Here is a 23877-nt window from a genome sequence, read left to right on the forward strand (position 1 = left end):
CTAAGCACATAGCCAAGACATAGCAGGAGTGGCTTCGGGACAAGTCTCTGAATGTCCTTGAGTGGCCCAGCCAGAGCCCAGACTTGAACCCAATCGAACATCTCTGGAGAGACTTGAGAATAGCTGTGCAGCAACACTCCCATCCAACCTGACAGAACTTGAGAGGATCTGCAGAGGAACTCCCCAAATGAGGTGTGCCAAGCTTGTAGTGTCATAGCCAAGAATAATCAATGCTGCCATCACTGCCAAAGGTGCTTAAAGAAAGTACAGTTAATTGTCTGAATACTTTTAAGTCATATTTCAGTTTGATATTTTTTTGATAAATTAGCAAAAATGTCTAAAAACCTGTTTTTCCTTTGTTATTATGGGGTATTGTGTGTAGATTGAGGGGGAAAAAAGTACTTCATACATTTTAGAATACGGCTGTAACGTAACAATGTGGAAAAAGTCAAGGCGTCTGAATACTTTCCGAAGGCAATGTATCAATGGAACATCACTGGTTATCCCTACTGCTTTTGATCTGGTGGAGACACCGAACACATGTTTTGTTTGTAAATTATGTCAGTGTTGGAGCGTGCTCATGGCTATTCATAAATTATAAGGAATTTGAATTGATTTATACTTTTACTTTTAATACTTAGGAATATTTGAGCAATTACATTTACTTTTGACACTGAAGTATTTTTTTTTTAAACCAAATTATTTTCCTCCAATTGGAATTTACTGGGTGACTTATACTTGAGTAATTTTCTACTAAGGTAAATGTACTTTTTCTCAAGTATGAGAGCTGGGTACCTTTTCCACCACTGTCGTGCACTACTTTTGACTATTGAAAGCCATGTCACACAGGAGATTATCTTATCTCTCTTTGAGGCTGTGGGCCATGTGCTGTACATCAAATGGATGCTATGGATTATTGTAACTATGGCCTAGATTCAATCCGATCAAGCGTTAACAAGCGATACCCGACAGGTGTAACTGCGTCAAATCGGTGAGCAGCTGCTCATTTGGGCATTGTCACAAAGTCACACCTGTCCCACTCTTGTTAGAAGTTCAGAATGAGAAAGTTTTGGCTATATAGAAATAATGACACTCAAAAGGAAAATCATGAAACAAAATTATGAATATTTCTATCAGCCTAATGGAGGTGTAGATTACATCTCATATTCCAGTGCTCAAACTTGGTAACAAGGCTGCATGGGATTTCTCTTAATACGACACCATGCAGCCAATGGAAATGTCCCCTTTAGATCAAATGCAGAGACACCGCCAAAACAACCACTATGCGGGTGGCGGGTCAGCACAGATCTGATAGACTCTAGCCATAAGTCTTTGAGAGATCTGAGAATGTATCCATTAGAGGAACATTTAAAAATGTTTGCAAGTTTCCTGTGTCGCTTTTGTGTTCTGGGTCTACTTTGAACCATTTACATTTCCTGTCTTTCTGTTCACCATAATGTGCCAAATATGTTTTTTTTTTGTGATGCCAAGAAAATGAAACTCCAAAACTCCAACTAGCTATCCAAAAATACAGGTTTCAAATAAAGAAAACCAACTCATCAGACAATCAAAACATACTACACACCACAGTTCAATAAAATGTGTATTTGTGTTTCCTTACAATATATTTTCATTTTTTGCCTTTTTTTTATACAGAAAAACAGAAAAACATCTAGTGCAATTGGAATAGATGAAACAATTAATAATTGTTCATTTCATAACAAAGATAGAATGGTGCCTGTTGAGTCATACTCTATGTTAATACAAACTGCAAATGATTTTTCACTTTTAAAATAAATATATATACATACGAAGCAAAGTTCAGAGTATGGCCTGTGGTTGTTTTATTGCAGCTTGCTGCTTTTGCCTTGAATGTATTAGGTGTACCCCCATATGTTTTGTGGTGTACCCATACTCTATTATCTCCCCACATGCTTCTCCTTTGTACTTTAAGGCAAAGAGGGACTAGGGTTGGTGCAAGAACTTGACACTCTAGAAATTTTTCAACAACGGTTAACACCTCCCGGAGCAGTATGGCTCTTACACATACCTGTCTCTGTCATTGTGTTTCCCCCAAATCCTATTCCCTACCGTATATAGTGCGCTGTATAGAGAATAGGATGCTGTTTGGTACACAGAAATGGTTTCCATCATGCCAGACACCATATATGAGGCAGGTGTGTACTACCTTGTTTAAGGGGATAAAAAGGCAAAGAAGATCATGGGAAGGACATTTTAAGGAGAAAAGGTATCAAAAAGGTTGAAATCAGTGAGAGAAGCAATATGGGTCCATTTGCTGAGGAAGAAGAGCAGAGTAGAGTGTATTTGAGTTCTGTAGATCCCTTCTCTGTTGAATGTGAACACGAATGTCTTGAAAAGCCATTCTAGATATCGATAAAAGAGGTCTTCAGAAAACTTAACAGCCAGTGTAAATGTACCGACCAGTTTCTCAATTATATAAAACGTTTAGATTTGTTTCACATGTGGAGATTTAAAAAACAGCTTCTAGATTTTACCTTAGCTGTAAAGTTTTACAAAAAACCTCCAATGATGATTGTGAGAGTAACCTGCTTAGTATATAAGCCTAACCAATTAGCCTGAAATATCCGTAACCCCATGTGGGGGATTAGAGGGAACATTTAGTTTATAATATCTTTTTTTTAAAGAAATGCGCACTTCCTGTTTGTCCATAGTCCACAAGCATTGTCTATGTAAGGAGAGTGTTCGTCACATTCACCTCTCAGCTCGACAGACGGACCGACTCGCACATCCACTGTGAGGGGGGAGTTGATTAACTAAGGTGAAGATGGAAGGCCAAAGCTCATGCTTAGATGTCCTGTCATCATCCACAGGTCCACAGATCCCCAAGCCCTCTCTGAAGTTTCCCACAGGTCTTCATGATCCCTTCTGTCTCCTGAGACTTGTCATATACTAGGTACACCCATCAGTTTATTAGGTACACCCATCTAGGACCGGGTCGGACCCCCCTTTGACTCCAGAACAGCCTGAGTTCATGGAAATCAATTGGTATGAAGGGACATAACGTGTGCCAGGAAAACATTCCACACTATTATACCACTGCCACCAGCTTGCACAATTGACACCAGGCAGGATGAGGCCATGGACATTGCTTGTCCATATATTTTTATATTCTTAATTCCTTTACTAGATTTGTGTGCATTGGGTATGTGTTGTGTAATTGTTAGATATTACTTGTTAGATGTTACTGCACTGTTGGAGCCACAAGCACAAGCATTTCACTACAACCGCAATAACATCTGCTCAACATGTGTATGCGACCAATAAAATGTGATTTGATTTGATTTGGACTCATGCTGCTTAAGCCAAATCCTGACTTTGCCATCAGCAACTCAACAGGAACCGGGATTCATCGGACCAGGCACTGTTTTTCCACTCCTCAATTGTCCAGTGTTGGTGATGGCATGCCCACTGGAGACCCTTCTTGTTTTTAGCTGATATGAGTGGAACCCGGTGTGTTTGTCTGCTGCAACAGCCCATCTGTGGCAAGGACTGACAAGTTGTGCGTTCCGAGATGCTGTTCTGCACACTGCTGTTGCGCTACACCGTTAGTTGCCTGTTGGTGGCCCGTCTGTTAGCTTGCACGATTCTTGCCATTCTCCTTCGACCTCTCATCAACAAGATGTTTTCGACTGGATGTTTTTTGTTTGTTGCACCATTCTGGGTAAACCCTAGACACTGTTGTGCGTGAAAAGCCTCGGAGTTCATCCATTTCTGAGATACTGGAGCCGGTGCGCCTGGCACCGACAATCATACTACGCTCAGTCGCTTAGGTAACAGTAACTGATTGCCTCGATGCCTGCCTGCTTTATATAGCAAGCCACGGCCACATGATTTACTGGCTGTAGGAGCAAACCATTGAACGTGGTGGTGTACCTAATAAACTGTGCAAAATGTCTTCTCATTGTATGAAATGTCTCCTCATCATAGAGAATGTCTCCTCAATAAATAGAATGTTTGCACTTCATGTAGAATGTCTCATCATATAGAATGTCTCAATGTACAGAATGTCTCCCACCATATCACTCTGCTGCTGGTGCATAGTATAATAAGTCTTGTAAATATATACACACAAATATACACAATCATAGTGGGTCGTAATATACGTAATGTAGAAAGTCGTATTTTCTTTACACATCCTCTGAATTGCATCCACAGTGGGCCATAATGTGCCAGCAAGGGTCGGGTTGGTCATCCCGAGCTCTGGTGCAGTTAGTCAGTCCTTCCTCTCTCCCTCTCTCCCCTGTAGCTATGATACTGGCTGCATTCAGTTACTCCACACTTTTTCCAAAGTATGCATTTTCCCACTTCTCATCATGGACTTAAAAGCGTAGGATTGGTGTAGGCTAAGAACTGGCTGGAGGGAGTTGTTAGGGCCACGATTATTAGATTCATGATGGGGAGTGTGCAAATGCACTCTTTGGGAGAAGTGTGACGAATCAGGATGCAGCTCAATGATAACTATGTCTACACGTTGGTCTCCAGGCCATTCATGTCGATGGAGCAGTGGTCCTTGTCCTTGTGCTCCCTCTTGTGTTGGGGAGCGTGGGGGTTCCTCTTCCTTTGCTCCGGTCGTACCCCCTCCTCCAGCTGCATCAGACGAGCCACGTCCGGGCCCCCCGGTCCGCAGGGAGGGGGCTGGTACCCACCGTTCTTCTGGTACGTCATCTGCTGGATGCTGACCATGGGCTTGGTCTCGCAGATCAAAGGTACCTGAAGGGGGTAGAAGAAGGAACCAAACCATGAATTTGTGCTAAAGCAAAGAACTCCCTATGCAAAACAAATGGACAGGTCCACTGCTGGTTCAAATGTGAGGACGCAATGGGAAGTACAAAGAAAACAAAAAATGTAAGCGGCCAACACACTTGGATATATTGTAATCTGCAATTGAAACTTTGTTTTAATGTTCTTTTATCTCATAACAACATGTCTGAATAGCCAAAATGATACTTCCCTATGCAATACAAATAGCTGTGGCAGTGACTACTGTACCTGATCTAATATGTGTATTGTGTCCAGAGAAATTAGGAAACTAATCAGCTTTAGTTGAGGGAGATGGAGTGAAAATATAATTGAGAAGATTAAAAATATTTGAGTAAGAGGGTAATTCCCCAATAAATCCAGTCTGATTGCAAAAACAGACATTGTTAAACAAATCAAAACATATTTTATATTTAAGATTCTTCAAAGTAGCCACCCTTTGTCTTGATGACAGCGGCCTTCTGTTTACCACCCCTACCTTGTCTCAACACAACTGATTGGCTCAAATGCATTAAGAAGGAAAGAAATTCCACAAATTAACATTTAATGAGGCACACCTGTTAATTGAAATGCATTCCATGTGAATACCTCATGAAGCTGGTTGAGATAATTCCAAGAGTGTGCAAAGCTGTCATCAAGGCAAAGGGTGGCTACTTTGAAGAATATAAAATATGTTTTGTATTTGTTTAACACTTTTTTGGTTACTACGTTATTTCATAGTTTTGATGTCTTCACTATTATTCTACAATGTAGAAAATAGTACAAAATTAAAGAAAACCCCTTGAAAGGGTAGGTGTGTCTAAAATGTTGACTGGTACTGTAGGTAGAGGTAAAGTAACTATGCATAGATAATAAACAGCGAGTAATAGCAGCATGAAAAATGGGGTCAATGCAAATAGTCTGGGTAGCAATTTGATTAACTGATTAGCAGTCTTATGGCTTGGGGGTAGAAGCTGTTTTAGGAGCCTTTTGGACCTAGACTTGGCTCTCCAGTAGTGCTTGCTGTGCGGTAGTAGAGAAAACAGTCTATTACTTTGTTGAGTTTTTAGGGTATAGAGGTCCTGGATGGTAAAAAGCTTGGCCCCAATGATGTACTGGGCTATACGCACTACCCTCTGTAGGGTTTTGCGGTTGGATGCTGAGCAGTTGCCATATCAAGTGGTGATACAACCAGTCAAGATGCTCTCAACGGTGAAGCTGTATAACTTTTTGAGGATCTAAGGACCCATGCCAAATCTTTTCAGTGTCCTGAGGGGGAATAGGCATTGTCGTGCCCTCTTCATGACTATCTTGGTGTGTTTGTACCATAATAGTTTGTTAGTGACATGGACACCAAGGAAATTGAAGCTCTCGATCCACTACACTACAGCCCTGTCAATAACAATGTTTAGACCCAGGGTTCTTAGCTTAGTGATGAGCTTTGAGGACACTATGGTGTTGAACACTGAGCTGAGTGTGGAGTGTAATAGAGATTGCATCATCTGTGGATCTGTTAGGGCGGTATGCACATTAGAGTCGGTCTAGGGTTTCTGGGAAACACGTGGGTACAGTATTACAGACTCGGTCAGGAAGAGGCTGAAAATGTCAGTGAAGACACTTGCCAGTTGGTCAGCACATGCTCTGTGTACACGTCCTGGTAATCCGTCTGGCCTTGCGGCCTTGTGAATGTTGACCTGTTTCAAGGGCTTACTCACATTGGCTACGTAGAACATAATCACACAGTTGTGATTAACAGCTGGTGCTCTCATGCATGGTTCAGTGTTGCTTGCCTTGAAGAGAGCATAAAAGGCATTTAGCTCATCTGGTAGGCTCGCGTCACTGGGCAGCTCGTGGTTGGGTTTACATTTGTGATCTGTAATAGTTTGCAAGCCCTGCCACATACGACGAGCATCAGAGCTGGTGTAGTAGGATTCATTCTTAGGCCTTTGTTGACACTTTGCCTGTTTGATGGTCGTCTGAGGGCATAGCGAGAATTCTTACTAGCGTCCGGATAAGTGCATCGCTCCTTGAGAGCGGCAGCTCTAGCCTTTAGCTCAATGCGGATGTTGCCTGTAATCCATGGCTTCTGGTTGGGAAATGTACTTACGGTCACTGCGGGGACGATGTCGTCGATGCACTTATTGATGAAGCCGATGACTGAGGTATACTCCTCAATGCCATTGGATGAATCCCATAACATTTTCCAGTCTGTGCTAGTAAAACAGTCCCGTAGCGTAGAATCCGCATCATCTGACGACCTCCATATTGTGCAAGTCACTGGTACTTCCTGCTTTAGTTTTTGCTCGTAAGCAGGAATCAGGAGGATATAATTATGATCAGATTTGCCAAATTTGCCAGTGCAAGGGAGAGCTTTGTATGCGTCTCTGTGTGTGGAGTAAAGGTGGTCTAGGATTTTTTTCCCTCTGGTTTTACATGTGACATGCTGGTAGAAAAGAGATAAAACAGATTTAAGTTTGCCTGCATTAACGTTCCTATCCACTAGGAGCGACGGTTCTGGATTAGCATGTTCTTGTTTGCTTATGTCCTTATACAGCTCGTTGAGTGCAGTCTTAGTGCCAGCATTGGTTTGTGGTGGTAAATAGACAGCTCCGAATATTATAGATGAGAACTCTCTTGGAAGATAATGTGGTCTACAGCTTATCATGAGGTATTCTACCTCAGGCGAGCAATCCTCAAGACTTCTTTGATATTAGACATCGCACACCAGCAGTTGTTGACAAATAGACAGACACCCCTGCCCCTTGTCTTACCAGACGTAGCTGCTCTGTCCTGCCGATGCACGGAGAAGTCAGCCAGCTCTATATTATTAGTGTCATCGTTCAGCCACGTGTCAGGTGAAGCTTAAGATATTACAGTTTTTAAATGTCCAGTTGGTAGGATAGTCTTAATCGTAGACAGTCCAGTTTGTTTTCCAATGATTTCACATTGGCCAATAATACAGAGGGTGGTGGTGGTTTACCTACTCTTCTGCGAATTCTTACAAGGCACCTGCCTTTTTCTCCACGGTGATGACAGGGATTCGGGCCTTGTCTTGACAAAGCAGTATATCCTTTGCGTCGGACTCATTAAAGAAAATACCTTCATCCAGTTTGAGGTGAGTAATTGCTGTTCTGAAGCTCTTTTCGGTCATAATAGAATATAGCAGCAACATTCTGTAGAAAATGAGTTACAAACAATTTGAAAAAACAAACAAAATAGCACAATTGGTTCGAAGCCCGTAAAACGGCAGCCATCACCTCCGGCACCATTATAAATCAAATTCAAAAAATAAAACAGTGGCCAGTAGCGGGCAGGACAGTAACAATGGTGAGGTGTTTGCTCTGTCCCTGTACTATAGATTGCCCTTTAACATTTGTAGCCTTCTGCCTGGTGTGTTTAACTTGTCTAAAGTATGGTATGTTTAAAGCTATTTTTTTATTTGTATTTTTTTTCTAGTTGAGTATATTATTTATATTGCTTTGTGTTGTCTTGTGTGTGTGTGTAAAACTTAATAAACAGAGTTAAAAAAAAACACTGTTTCCCATGCTTGTTCAATGAACCATAAACAATTAATGAACATGCACCTGTGGAATGGTCATTAAGACACTAACAGCTTACAGACAGTAGTCAATTAAGGTCACAGTTATGAAACTTAGGACACTAAAGATGCCTTTCTTACAGATTCTGAAAAACACCAAAAGAAAGATGTCTAGGGTCCCTGCTCATCTGTGTGAATGTGCGTTAGGCATGCTGCAAGGAGGCACGAGGACTGCAGATGTGGCCAGGGCAATAAATTGCAATGTCCGTACTGTAAGATGCCTAAGACAGCACTACAGGGAGACAGGATAGACAGCTGATCGTCCTCGCAGTGGCAGACCACGTGTAACAACACCTGCACAGGATTGGTACATCCGAACTTCACACCTGCGGGACAGGTACAGGATGGCAACAACAACTGCCTGAGTTACACCAGGAACGCACAATTCCTCCATCAGTGCACAAACTGTCCACTATAGGCTGAGAGAGGCTGGACTGAGGGCTTTTAGGCCTGTTGTAAAGCAGGTCCGCACTAGACATCACCGCCAACAACGTCGCCTATGGGCACAAACCCACCATCGCTGGACCAGACAGGATTGGCAAAAAGTGCTCTTTACTGACGAGTTGCGGTTTTGTCTCACCACCGGTGATGGTCGGATTTGCGTTTATCGTCAAAGGAATGAGCGTTACACCGAGGCCTGTACTCTGGAGCGGGAGTGATTTGGAGGTGGAGGGTCCGTCATGGTCTGGGGCTGTGTGTCACAGCATCATCGGACTGAGCTTGTTGTCCTTGCAGGCAATCTCAACGCTGTGCGTTACAGGAAAGACATCCTCCTCCCTCATGTGGTACCCTTCCTGCAGGCTCATCCTGACATGACCCTCCAGCATAAAAATGCCACCAGCCATAATGCTCGTTCTGTGCGTTATTTCCTGCAAGACAGGAATGTCAGTGTTCTGTCATGGCCAGCGAAGAGCCCGGATCTCAATTCCATTGAGCACGTCTGGGACCTGTTAAATCGGAGGGCTAGGGCCATTTCCCCCCAGAAATGTCCGGGAACTTGCAGTTGCCTTGGTGGAAGAGTGGGATAACATCTCACAGCAAGAACTGGCAAATCTGGTGCAGTCCATGAGGAGGAGATGTACTGCAGTACTTAATGCAGCTGGTGGCCACACCAGATACTGACTGTTACTTTTGAGTTTGACCCCCCCTTTGTTCAGGGACACATTATTCCATTTCTGTTAGTCACATGTCTGTGGAATTTGTTCAGTTTGTCTCAGTTGTTGAATCTTGTTATGTTCATACAAATATTTACACATGTTAAGTTTGCTGAAAATAAACGCAGTTGACAGTGAGAGGACGTTTCTTTTTTTGCTGAGTATATTTAACTCACCTGGTAGGCTCATTTCATTATATGGGAAGTGTTGAGTTCGGTAGGGAGTACATTTCGGGCATCGTAGGGACTAGGGCTCTGCCCTAAACCAATAGGAGCGAAGCCCCCTATGGGGCGGAGCTTTACGATGTACAGTGAGCTCCAAAAGTATTGGGACCATGACAAATTTGTTGTTGTTTTGGCTCTGTACTCCAGCACTTCGGATTTGAAATAATACAATGACTACGAGGTTAAAGTGCCGACTGTATTGTATATTTGACCAATAAAACACATTTTATTATAAAAACATTTATTTTTCATCTCTCTGTGTTTTTATCATTTTCCTTCAATTCGCTGAATCTATCTCACCAGCAAAATCATCCGAACGAGGGAAACAGAGCTCCTCTGTCTCAGTATGTGCTATCTATTCTCTGTGTCTGATGCTGTATGGACAAAAAGAGTATGACATGTTGACGTTTTAATATTTGTTGATTGATCCCAGAAAGCATTTGGCCTCCCTTAATCATTTTCTAATGAAAGAATTAGCCAATCCGCGTCGAGCTGAGCTCAACTGTGGGTAGTCCTGGCGCACCAACCCCCCACCACACATCAAAAGGAAAACCTCATTGTCAGAAAAACGTGTCTGTTTCTGGTCTCCGTGGCTTTAGAAAATCATCCATTTTCTAAGCCATGGATGGAGATGGAGATGGGGATTTGGACTTGTGGTTTTGACTTTATTCTCCGTATAGGCCAATGATTATAACGGCGATTCTGATCTTACCATAAATTCATACATTGTATTGTGCCACTGGCCTGAGATGATTGAAGTTGAATGTGTAGCCTAAATGTAGTCTAGTAGGCTCACGTTAACTAACGAGCTAGCTAACTTGTTGCCCATGCGAGAAAGTTAGGCTAGCATGCAGGCTAGGAAGCATTAACTTGCTTGACCATGTTGTAAGTCTTGTAACTGTTTGTTACATGCAATATTTACTTCACCCGACAGATGTTGCTCTTTGGTTTTGTGATGAAACAAACGTATTGTATGTGTGGTTGAATTTATTCCGCTACTGGGTGACTCTCTTTCTGTTGTCAAGGCCTTATTGTCACAGTGGCGTATGGACGAATGGGTTATAGTGCAAACATCACAAGCATCAAAAATAGATTGTAATATGTTTGTTTTTCTTCTGGTTTGGCTTCCCCTGTGATTTTTTCCCATGCAAAGCTACTGTATATGAGTAGAGCGGAGCCCTATAGGCTTTCTAGCCCTGTCCAACTTCAGAAGTCTCGCTGTAAATCATTTTGGGGGAGCCTCAATATATAGGGACACCTGAACTCTCATTGGCTGATGGTGTGTGCATAATTAATTTCTCAGGCGATACTGCTTTGCAGCAGTGTAAACCAGTAGGAATGAAGCCCCCCTATGGGGCTGAGCTCTACTCATAACTGGAGTTACAATACCCAGTCATTATCGTTCCACCTCCAACACCGCTATGCGGATGTTGGCTAAAGTGGATCTGATTGAATAGAGCCCTTTTTTATTGGAAAATGGAAATGAAACTTTCTAGAATGGAAAATTCATAACCTTGATCCTTGTGTGTCCGGAATTGTGTTAGCATGTGTTTCTCATTTGCATATTACTGTGCTCAGAGCACGCAAATTGGAGCACGGGAGGGTCGTAGTCCAAATCAATGTGAAATGTGAAACGTTGGAGGGCACTTCTCGAAAGCGCACTCCGTTTGTACATATTTTGACGCTTGCATCAATGCAAGCTTCAACAGAAAGTATGCACAGAAATGTGACGCCCTACACAGAAAAATATGAAAAACACTTGAAATCAATGGCGGACATTATTTGAGCTGAAACGAGAGAATATACACTCCGACTTCAGAATGAAGTGTTGTCTATTCACATCTCACATGTTGGCTGACTACAATATTTTATCTTGATACATTAAGAAATACATGCCGTGTTAATTTTGCCATGTTTACCTGCCTATGTACCGTAGACCGCAAGCCCATAATAAGTCATTGGGATAACTGGCTAGCTAATACTGTTAGCTAGCCAGATAGCCACAAATTATTGTTAGCTAGCTACCCACAAAGAATTGAGATCTCCCTTGCATAACTTTAGTTTTAGGACATTTTTGGCTGTTAAACTATCTGGTTAATTTTATTACGATTCACATATACAGTGCACTCGGAAAGTATTCAGACCCCTTGAATTTTTCCACAATTGTTACTTTACAGCCTTATTCTAAAAATGAATGAATCGTTTTTTCCCCTCATCAATCCACCAAAAATAACCAAAAATAACCATAATGACAAAAATGCATGTGTCTGCTCAAATGGTCAGAAACAGACTCCATGAGGGTGGTATGAGGGCCCAACGTCCACAGGTGGGGGTTGTGCTTACAGACCAACACCGTGCAGGACGTTTGGCATTTGCCAGAGAACACCAAGATTGGCAAATTCGCCACTGGCGCCCTGTGCTCTTCACAGATGAAAGCAGGTTCACACTGAGCACATGACAGACATGACAGAGTCTGGAGACGCCATGGAGAACGTTCTGCTGCCTGCAACATCCTCCAGCATGACCGGTTTGGCGGTGGGTCAGTCATGGTGTGGGGTGGCATTTCTTTGGGGGGCCGCACAGCCCTCCATGTGCTCGCCAGAGGTAGCCTGACTGCCATTAGGTACCGAGATGAGATCCTCAGACCCCTTGTGAGACCATATGCTGGTGCGGTTGGCCCTGGGTTCCTCCTAATGCAAGACAATGCTAGACCTCATGTGGCTGGAGTGTGTCAGCAGTTCCTGCAAGAAGAAGGCATTGATGCTATGGACTGGCCCGCCCGTTCCCCAGACCTGAATCCAATTTAGCACATCTGGGACATCATGTCTCGCTCCATCCACCAACGCCACATTGCACCACAGACTGTCCAGGAGTTGGCGGATGCTTTAGTCCAGGTCTGGGAGGAGATCCCTCAGGAGACCATCCGCCACCTCATCAGGAGCATACCCAGGCGTTGTAGGGAGGTCATACAGGCACGCGGAGGCCACACACTACTGAGCCTCATTTTGACTTGTTTTAAGGACATTACATCAAAGTTGGATCAGCCTGTAGTGTGGTTCTCCACTTTAATTTTGAGTGTGACTCCAAATCCAGACCTCCATGGGTTGATAAATTTGATTTCCATTGATAATTTTTGTGTGATTTTGTTGTCAGCACATGAAACTATGTAAAGAAAAAAGTATTTAATAAGAATATTTCATTCATTCAGATCTAGGATGTGTTATTTTACTGTTCCCTTTATTTTTTGAGCAGTGTATTTTTTTGCAAATGTATTAAAACAATGTTTTAAATTTAAACAAGTATTCAGACTCTTTACTCGGTACTTTGTTGAAGCGCCTTTTGTGTCGATTACAGCCTCGACTCTTCTTAGGTAGGATGCTACAAGCTTGGCACACCTGTATCTGGGGAGTTTCTCCCATTTTTCAATGCAGATCCTCTCAAGTTGTGTTAGGTTTGATGGGAAGTGCCACTGTTTTCAGGTCTCCCCAGAGATGTTTTACCGGATTCAAGTCCAGGCTCTGGCTGGGCCACTCAAGGACATTCAGAGACTTGTCCCCAAGCCACTCCTGCGTTGTCTTGGCTGTGTGCTTAGGGTCGTTGTCCTGTTGGAAAGTGAACCTTTGCCCCAGTCTTGGAGCAGGATCTCTCTGTACTTTGCTTTGTTCATCTTTCCCTCACTCCTGACTAGTCTCCCAGTCCCTGCCACTGAAAAACATCCCCACAGCACGATGCTGCCACCACCATATTTTACCGTAGGGATGGCGCCAGGTCCCATCAATTTAATTTACCACAGGTGGACTCCATTCATGTTGTAGAAACATCTCAAGGATGATCAATGGAAACAGGCTCCACATGAGCTCAATGTCGGGTATCATAGCAAAGGGTCTGAATTCTTAGGTAAATAGGTATTCCTGTTTTTTTATTTGTAATAAATCTGCAAGAATTTCTAAAAACCTGTTTTCACTTTGTCATTTTGGAGTATTGTGTGTAGGTGCAGCTTGAGGTAATACAGTAGAGATAGTGCAAGTGCTTCTAAAATGTAATGTTTTATGCGTTCTCCACATTCTCGTCCTCACAAGAACGTACTCAAGAGAACTTCCTCGGAGAACGCACTCGGAGCACGGTGGAATGCATACTGAGAAACAGAGTTTCTCTCACCTGCTCTCCCTCCTTGACAAAATCTTTTCTACAGATGTGAGCCATGATCCCCGTGGCCAAAGCGTCTCCCATCACGTTGACCATTGTCCTGAAACGGTCTCTGGAACACAAAACGGAGGTTCAGCTGCCTTAGCGGTGGTGGGAGGCTCTGTTGGTGCACTGCACACACACTGAAGCTACAGTCTAGTAGTGTTGTGGGAGCACTAGTAACACATTACAGTATCACAGTTTTTGTGACATATTGAGAACACTTAGTTATATATTTTAAAATCAACTTTTCATAATATCTCAGTACAATGTTATTTTTTAATAAGACTACTTTTTGATTGACTATGTAAAATATGGCAAACTTTGCTTAGGCTTAAATTGATCAACACCTCACCCTTTATCAACTTTTATTATGTCTAAACATAAAGAGAAAGTGGGGGTGACGATCAAACAGAAGCGTTGAATACTTACAACGCCCAATCCACAGCAATGATGAGTGTGATGTCATCAGTGGGCAGGCCCACTGAGGTTAGCACGATCACCATGGTGACCAGTCCTGCCTGCGGAATTCCAGCTGCACCAATACTGGCAGCTGTGGCTGTGATACTGGGATCAGGAGAGAGAGGAAATTAAACAGTGACCTTAACTGTGTGAGCACAAATCTGTACAGTGTCCAACACCTCCCAATTTTTGTATTGTTTTTTAAAATGTAACCTTTATTTAACTAGGCAAGTCAGTTAAGAACAAAATCTTATTTACAATAACGGCCTAGCCCGGCCAAACCCAGACGACGCTGGGCCAATTGTACGCCGCCCTGTGGGACTCCCAATCACGGCCAGATGTGACACAGCCTGGATTCGAACATGCGCTGAATACAACAGTGTAGACCTTACCGTGAAATGCTTACTTAGAAGCCCTTAACCAACAGTGCAGTTCAAGAAAGAGTTAAGAAATTGTTTACCAAATAAACTAAAATAAAAGCTGTTAAAAACTTGTTGGGGATAGGGGGCAGTATTTTCACTTTAGATGAATTGCGTGCCCATAGTGAACTGCATCCAACTCTGTCCTAGATTGCTAATATATGCATATTAATATTACTATTTGATAGAAAACACTCTGAAGTTTCTAAAACTGTTTGAATTATGTCTGTGAGTATAACAGAACTCATAGGGCAGGCAATCTTCCAAACAGGAAGTGAAATTCTGAATGTGGGTCAAATTTGACGTCATCGCCCCTTCCCTTCCAAATAAGGGAAGGTGCAATGTTAGCAATTCCTACGCCTTCCACTAGATGTCCTCATTCAGTAGAACATGGAATTGAGCCTCTGGTGTGAACTTTGACCAAATGGGAGGGGAAATAGTCACGGTCTTGGCAGAATGCAATTTCCCTGTGGGTGTCACCATCGTCCCATTTGGCTGCAGATGAAAACGTATGATCCGGTTGGAACGTTATTGGATATATATGAAAATAACATACTGAAGATTGATTCTCTACTTAGTTTGAGCAGTTTGTTTATTCGACCTGGAATCTATCTTTTTGAAGTTTTTGTCCGAGTTCTCCTGGACCAGCGTCAGCTTTTGGGCACGTGAGCTGAAAGTGCTAGCAAATGCAGCTAATTGGACACTAGTATTGGACATTATGGAACAAAACAACGATTTATTGTGGAACTAGGACTCCTTGCACTGCATTCTGATGAAAGATCATCAAAGGTAAGGAAATATTTATGATGTAATTTCGTATTTCTGTAGACTCCAACATGGCGGAGAAATATATTTACGTCTGAGCGCTGTCTCAGATTATTGCATGGTAGGCTTTTTCCGTAACGTTTTTAAAAAATCTGACACAGCGGTTGCTTTAAGAACCAGTGTATATTTAATTATATGTAGAACATGTATCTTTAGTCAAAGTTTATGATGAGTATTTCTGTTATCTGGCGTAGCTTTCTATAATTCCTCTGGATATTTTGGAGGCAGTTCTGAACATGGCGTCAATGTAAACCGAGATTTGTGGATATAAATATGCATATTATCGAGCAAAACATAAATGTTTTGTGTAACATGTCATATGAGTGTCATCTGATGAAGATTTTCAAAAGGTTAGTGATTCATTTTATCTCTAATCCTGCTTTTGTGACTATCTTTGGCTGGGAAAAATGGCTGTGTTTTTAAAAAAATTTGGTGGTGGTCTAACATAAATATATGTTGTGTTTTCGCTGTAAAACATTTAAAAATCGGACATGATGGGTAGATGAACAAGATGTTTATCTTTCATTTGCTGTATTGGACTTGTTAATGTGTGAAAGTTAAATATTTCTAAAGAATATTTTGAATTCCCTGCGCCACCTTTTCAGCTGAATGTGGGGGAGAGTTCCCCTAGGGGATCGCCTTGCCATAACAGGTTTAAAGGAGCCTTTTGGTCTTATACTTGGCACTCCGGTACCGCTTATCGTGCGGTAGCAGAGAAAACATGGGTGACTGGAGTTTCATCTATGACTTGGGTGACTGGAGTTTCTGACAATTTTTAGGGCCTTCCTCTGACACCGGCTAGTATACAGGTCCCGGATGGCAGGAAGCTTGGCCCAGTGATGTACTGGGCCGTACGCACTACCCTCTGTAGCGCCTTACGACCAGATGCCAAGCAGTTGCCATACCAGGTGGTGATGCAACCGGTCAGGATGCTCTCAATGGTTTAGCTGTAGAACTTTTTGTGGACTGAGGACCCATGCCAAGTCTCTTCAGTCTCTTGTCAGGATTTGGCCAGGGTTGTTCTGGTTTTTGGTCACTAGATGCCCCCATTGTGCCTTTTGACCTTTTGTTTTCCCTTGATCCCCATTATTATTTGCACCTGTGCCTCGTTTCCCCTGATTGTATTTAAACCCTTTGTTTTCCTCAGTCCTTTGCTCTGTGTTTGTATGTTAGCACCCAGCCCTAGTACTCTGTGAACTCTTGTTGATCCCGGTGGTCTCTCTTGTGGAATTCTGTTTTTTGTTCTTTTTTGTTTTTGAGTATTTTTTGAGGCTTTTTGTGCTATACCTTCCACCTTGTGGATTTACCTTTTTGTCTTGGAGGATTACCTTTGTTCTTGTGGAATTCCTTTTGAGGTTGTGGAGTTACATGTTTTCCTGAAGAACTTCACTTTTTACTTCATTAAATACACTGTCTCAAGTACTGCTGTGTCTGCCTCATCTTCTGGGTTCTGCCAACTATTCGTGGCTCAGTTGGTTAAGTGACTGTTTATCACTCCGGAGACCTGGGTTCGTAACCGGGTCCTGACATCTCTCGAGGAGGAAAAGGTGTTGACGTGCCCTCTTCACGACTGTCTTGGACCATGATAGTTTGTTGGTGATGTGGACACCAAGGAACTTTTCAACTCTCGACCCGCTCAACTACAGTCCAGTCGATGTTAATGTTCGGCCCACCTTTTCTTGTATTCCACGATCAGATCCTTTGTCATGCTCACATTGAAGCAGAGGTTGTTGTCTTTCCACCACACTGACTTCCCTATAGGCTGTCTCATCGTTGTCGGTGTTGTGTCGTCAGCAAACTTAATGATGGTGTTGGAGTCATGTCTAGAAACACAGTTGTTGGTGAACAGTTTTTAATGTTCCGTTGGTAGGATAATCTTTATTTTGCAATGATTGCAGAAGGCAGTCTGATCTCTGCCCCCTTTTTCTGTCTTTTCTTCACGCAAATTATGGGTATTTGGGGCTGTTCCCGAGAAAGCAGTATATAATTCGCGTCGGAAAAGGCTTCTTCCAGTTCGAAGCGAGTAATCACTCTTCTGATGTCCAAAAGTTATTTTTGGTCATAAGAGACAGTAGCAGCAACATTATGTACAAAATAAGTTGGATTTTTCGTAAGCGGATGGTCGAGGGGCCTGAAACAGTTATAAATAAAACGAGAGCAAGAGAAAGAGAGTGGAAGAAAGACAGACTGACTAATGAAACAACTGGTTCTTGGTGCGTGACGTGTTGATAGAAGTTTACCAATAAATCAATTCAAAATCAAATGTATTGGTCACATACAAATGCTTGTGTTCCTAGCCCCAAAAGTGCAGCAGTATCTAACAATTAACAACAATACACAAATCTAAAAGTAAAAGAATGGTATTAAGAAATAGGACGAGCAATGTTGGAGTGGCATTGACTAAATCCAGTAGAATAGAATACAGTATACACAGATGAGATGCGTAAAACAGTATGTAAACATTATTAAAGTGACTAGTGTTCCATTTCTAAAGTGGCCAGTAATTCCATATCTATGTACAGTGTATAGGGCAGCAGCCGCTAAGGTGCAGGGTTGAGTAGCCGGGTGGTAACCGGCTAGTGATGGCTATTTAACAGTCTGATGGCCTCGAGATGCGAGCTGTTTATCAGTCTCTCCGTCCCAGCTTTGTCTGTGCTGACCTCTCCTTCTTGATGATAGCGGGGTGAACAGTCCGTGGCTCCGGTGGTTGATGTCCTTGATGATCTTTTTGGCCTTCATATGACATCAGGTGATGTAGGTGTCCTGGAGGGTGTCAGTTTGCCCCCGGTGATGTGCTGGTCAGACCATACCACCCTCTGGAGAGCCCTGCGGTTGTGGGTGGTGCAGTTGCCGTAACAGGCGGTGATACAGCCCGACAGGATGCTCTCAATTGTGCATCTGTAAAAGTTTGTGAGGGTCTTGGGGGCCAAGCCAAAGGTCGATGTGGATAGGGGGGTGCTCCCTCTGCTTTTTCCTGAAGTCCACGATCAGCTCCTTAATTTTGTTGACGTTGAGGGAGAGGTTATATTCCTGGCACCACTCCACCAGGGACCTCACCTCCACCCTGTAGGCGGTCTTGTCATTGTTGGCAATCAGGCCTAGTACTAATCCTTGACCTGTCATCCTGTCATGCACATCAACTGCTTATCATGGTCGTCTCAAATAACTAATGTAAAAAAATGATTAAAACAGCATGCATAATCAGAAGGATAGCTAAATATTTACCAGGGAAAATCCTTCAGCAAATAACACAGGCATTGGTTTAGAGTCAAGTGAACTATTGTTCGGTGGTCTGGGGAAATGCATCATCTAGTGAAGTTAGGAGGCTGCAGAATGCACAGAATAAAGCAGCAAGGATTGTTTTAAGGTGGAGATATGGTTCTTCTGTTGTAGTCATGGGTTGTTTTAAGGCGGAGATATGGTTCTTCTGTTGCAGTCATGGGTTGTTTTAAGGTGGAGATATGGTTCTTCTGTTGTAGTCATGGGTTGTTTTAAGGCGGAGATATGGTTCTTCTGTTGCAGTCATGGGTTGTTTTAAGGTGGAGATATGGTTCTTCTGTTGTAGTCATGGGTTGTTTTAAGGTGGAGATATGGTTCTTCTGTTGCAGTCATGGGTTGTTTTAAGGGGGAGATATGGTTCTTCTGTTGCAGTCATGGGTTGTTTTAAGGTGGAGATACGGTTCTTCTGTTGTAGTCATGGGTTGTTTTAAGGTGGAGATATGGTTCTTCTGTTGCAGTCACGGGTTGTTTTAAGGTGGAGATATGGTTCTTCTGTTGCAGTCATGGGTTGTTTTAAGGTGGAGATATGGTTCTTCTGTTGCAGTCATGGGTTGTTTTAAGGTGGAGATATGGTTCTTCTGTTGCAGTCATGTCCAGTGTTCTTGGTTGGTCATCAATCGACAAGATAATTGAAAAAAACATGCTTATCTTATTTTATAATATACATCATTTAAAATGGCCAAGTTCTATTCACAATGGTATTCAGTTGGTAAGAGACAGACATTCCGTAAATACTAGGAATAGATTGTCCACCATCTATGCGTTATCCAGACAGAAAAAAAGAAATGGGCAAAAGAACATTTCGATTTAGAGCAAAATAAAGAAATGGAATAAATTAACTGAACAAACTAGGAACCTTTCAATATATAAGTTTAAACATTATTTAAAAACAATCTAAATATAGTATATAGAAATGTTGTGGGACTATAGTAGATGAAGAATCAATATTTTTTTAGATTGAGTATTTATTGGGTCATTATGCTAGTGTATTATGTATGTTTGTAATAGCGTGTTATATGTGAAAGTGTGTTTGTATTATAAATTGTATTTTAATGTTAAGGACTCTTGGAAGATTAGTCCAAATAGGGACTAAAAGAGATCCTAATAAAATCAAATAAAATCATGTACTGTATATTATGTGCACCCACACAGACACAAAAATACAGATACAGTAATTGACATTTGACACGATGGCTGAGTTTCTGCCCCGTTTGGCCTCGCTGTTTGGGAAGCCTCTGAGAACACACTGACACACATTCTGCGTTGCAAATAATGCACTACTTTTAACAAGAGCTCTATGGAACCTGGTCAAAAGTAGTGCACTATAATGGGAACATGGTGCCATTTAGGACATACACTCTGACACACAGTCTATCTCTGGAGCCCTGGACACTGCAGCCTACAGATTGACCAGTACTCCGCTAAGAACAGCCAAACGTCAGTGGAAAAGACAGGACGCTACAAAAAAAAATTACAAAACCCTCCTGATAACTCTCCCGTGACAAGAGAGCTGAGTAATACAGGTCATATGGGTCTTACTGCCAGGAGATTACTGCCTGCCTGGCCACAGTCAGTCTGTGTCCAAATAGGCACCCTATTCCCAATCTAGTGCACTACTTTTGACCAAAGCCTTATGGGCCCTGGTCAAAGGTACTGCACTATATAGGGAATATGGTTCCTTTTGGAAAGCAGCAGTTTGTGATGAGTAGAGGAGGATAGGATAGGTCTGCTAAATAATATTACAGTTTAACATGTCATTAAATTAGGGGAGAGCAAGGCCATTTTACACCGCTGATCTGCAGGTGTGGTGGAGGAGGATGGGTCTGTCTGTCTGTCTGTCTGTCTGTCTGTCTGTCTGTCTGTCTGTCTGTCTGTCTGTCTGTCTGTCTGTCTGTCTGTCTCTCTGTCTGCCTGCCTGCCTGCCTGCCTGCCTGCCTGCCTGCATTTATCTACGTGTTTGATTCAGTATAATCTCATAATATTCATTCATTCATCCTAAAAACTGTAACACCAGATACATGTCTGTGTGGCACAAAACGCAAAGCTGGAGATTTGTTGTACCCTTGGTGCTATTTTGGACCAAATAATTCCACACATGCTTATCATTGGTGCCTATAAAATGTAGCCACACAAGCAATACACATAACTGGATGATTAAGCAACAATATGATAACCATGTATTTTCCATTCCAGGAAATTCCATTGCAATAATCGGATATTCCAACATTTCTCCAGGTTTTTTACCTATTGGTTTACATCACGTGTTGTAATCATAAATACTTTCTACGTATTTAAGAAGTCAGTCTGGAATTGTAATTCAGATACCCCATGCATCCATTTTCATACTAAGGCCGGTGTTCCCAATTTCGCTCGTAGACAACATGTCTTTGAAATGCGTTCGTGGAGATCGCATTCAAGGCAAACGCTACAGATGTCGGCTCAATTACAAATGACTTTTGAAGCGGCAATCTGCAGTTGAAAACAATAACAAAGCGCCCTCCCTGCCCGTTTCTGTAAACCGCTATTGTGATGGGGCTGAAGAAATGTGACCACTTTCAAAATTCATAGACAGAGCCATAGATGCAAGGACTGACCATTCATGATATGGATGTATATATCCAAAATGATAGTTCTAGGCCTAGATTCAATCAGATCAAGTGTTAACCGGAGACAACTGCATAGCTGATGATTTGGTGGTGTCAGAGGTGAAACTGTGTTAGAGCTGTCAAATCGGTGAACAGCTGCTCTTGTGATCACTGTCACGAAGCCACACACGTCCCACTCATCTTAAAGTGTACAACGAGAAAGTGTAGGCTATATAGAAATAATGAGGTGTAATGATGAGGTATATATCAGCCTAATCGAGGTGGAGATGACTTTTCACATTCCAGTGTTCTAACTTACAAACAAGGCTGCATGGGATTTCTCTTAATGAGACTCTGTGTAGCCAATGGCAATGTTCGCTTTAGGTATAATGCCAGAAGCCGCTGTGGATTTGACTGCTCTAACCCAGTTCCAATCCGGCACCGTCAAAACATCAGCTGTGTGGATGTCGGCTAAAGCGGATCTGATTGAATCGGGCCCTTAACCATGTTTTGTGGCTATATAGTGTTTGTTTGCATTTACTTTAATTACAAACATTGCAGTAAAACAAGCTAATATTTTGGGGTTCTGATTGGGTAAGCTCATGAGGCATTTTTAAGTTATATTTATCAAGAATCAATGAGTACATATATTTAAATAATGAGACCAAAAGTGGGTATACAACTGCAGTGCCCCCTTAAAAGTAAGTGTGCTTTAGTGTGATTTCTGATTGAATCCCGGCCTAAAATACTACAAACCCTCTCACAAGAATTTGCTGACTCTCCCCTCCCCCTAAAACTATAGGATTACCTGATAGTGATGATCTGGCCAAAGTCCAACTCGTAGTTGTTAACCTGGGCGATGAAGATGGCCGCCACTGCCTCATAGAGTGCCGTCCCGTCCATGTTGATGGTGGCGCCCACGGGGAGTACGAAGCGGATGATGCGTCGGTCGATGTGGTTGTTCTCCAGGAGGCACTTGAAGGTTATAGGCAGTGTGGCAGAGCTGAGGAGACAAAGAAGCAGATTGCGTTTTAGATAAGTATTAATATTGAATTAAACTCGCTCAACTCTATTGTCTTGTAAACTGAACAGGCATTACCGTTCAACTTAGCCAGCATAGAAGTTGTTTAGCTCGTCTAGTAGGCACGTGTCACAGGGCAGCTCTCGGCTGTGCTTCCCTTTGTAGTTTGTAATAGTTTGCAAGCCTGCCACTTCCGATGAGCGTCGGAGTCTGTGTAGGATGATTCGATCTTATTGCTGTATTGACGCTTTGCCTGTTTAATGCTTCATCGGAGGGCATAGCGGGATTTCTTCTAAGCTTCCGGGTTAGAGTCACGCTCCTTGAATGCGGCAGCTCTACCCTATAGCACAGTGCGAATGTTGCCTGTAATCTATGGCTTCTGGTTGGGTTATGTACGTACAGTCACTGTAGGGACGATGTCCTCGATGGACTTATTGGTAAAGCCAGTGACTGACGTGGTGTACTCCTCAATGCCATCGGAAGAATCCCGGAACATATTCCAGTCTGTGCTAGCAAAACAGTCCTGTAGTTTCGCACCTGCTTCATCTGACCACTTTTTTATAGACTGAGTCACTGGTGCTTCCTGCTTTCATTTTTGCTTGTAATCAGGAATCAGGAGGATAGTTATGGACAGATTTGCCAAATGGAAAGAGAGGGAGAGCTTTGTACGCCTCTCTGTGTGTGGAGTAAAGGTGGTCTAGAATTTTTTTCCCCCTCTGATTGCATATTTAACATGCTGATTAGAAACGGATTTAAGTTTCCCTGCATTAAAGTCCCCGGACACTAGGAGCGCCGCCTCTGGATGAGCGTTTTCCTGTTTGCTTATGGCGGAATACAGCTGGTTGAGTGCGGTACCAGCCTCGGTCTGTGGTGGTATGTAGACAGCTACAAAAAATACAGATGAAAACTCTCTAGTTAGATAGTGTGGTCTACAACTTATCAAGAGATACTCTACCTCAGGTGAGCAAAACCTTAAGACTTCCTTAGATATTGTACGCCAGCTGTTGTTTACATAAATTCATAGGCCCTCGTCCCGTGTCTTACCAGAGGCTGCTGTTCTGTCCTGCCAATAGAGTGTATAACCCACCAGCTGTATGTTCTTAATGATGTATCGTTCAGCCACGACTCGGTGAAACATAAGATATAACCGTTTTTAATGTCCCGTTGGTAGGATACACGTGCTTTCAGCTCGACCCATTTATTTCCCAGCGATTGAACGTTAGCTAGCAGAACGGAAGGCAAGGGCAGATTAGTCACTCATCGCCTAATCCTCACAAGGCATCCTGATCTCTTTCCGCAAAACCTACGTTTCCTTTTCCAGCTAATCACAGGGATCTGGGCCTGGT

The 23877-nt window shown here is 42.6% G+C and overlaps 1 protein-coding gene across 1 annotated transcript in view; it reads right to left on the reverse strand.

The window, feature by feature from the left end:
* Window positions 1-1601: 1601 nt before the first annotated feature.
* LOC118394953 (excitatory amino acid transporter 5-like) overlaps window positions 1602-23877 on the reverse strand; it is a 71477-nt gene continuing 49201 nt past the window's right edge. Inside the window, exons 8-11 of the mRNA XM_035788670.2 lie at window positions 22319-22513; window positions 14373-14507; window positions 13914-14013; window positions 1602-4752 (exon numbers count right to left, since the gene is read on the reverse strand). Of these exons, the coding sequence (XP_035644563.1) occupies window positions 4507-4752; window positions 13914-14013; window positions 14373-14507; window positions 22319-22513 (676 nt within the window). The 3' untranslated portion in view covers window positions 1602-4506. The remainder of the gene's footprint in view (window positions 4753-13913; window positions 14014-14372; window positions 14508-22318; window positions 22514-23877) is intronic.

The sequence above is a fragment of the Oncorhynchus keta genome, chromosome 15 (assembly GCF_023373465.1).
Source record: "Oncorhynchus keta strain PuntledgeMale-10-30-2019 chromosome 15, Oket_V2, whole genome shotgun sequence".
NCBI lineage: Eukaryota > Metazoa > Chordata > Actinopteri > Salmoniformes > Salmonidae > Oncorhynchus > Oncorhynchus keta.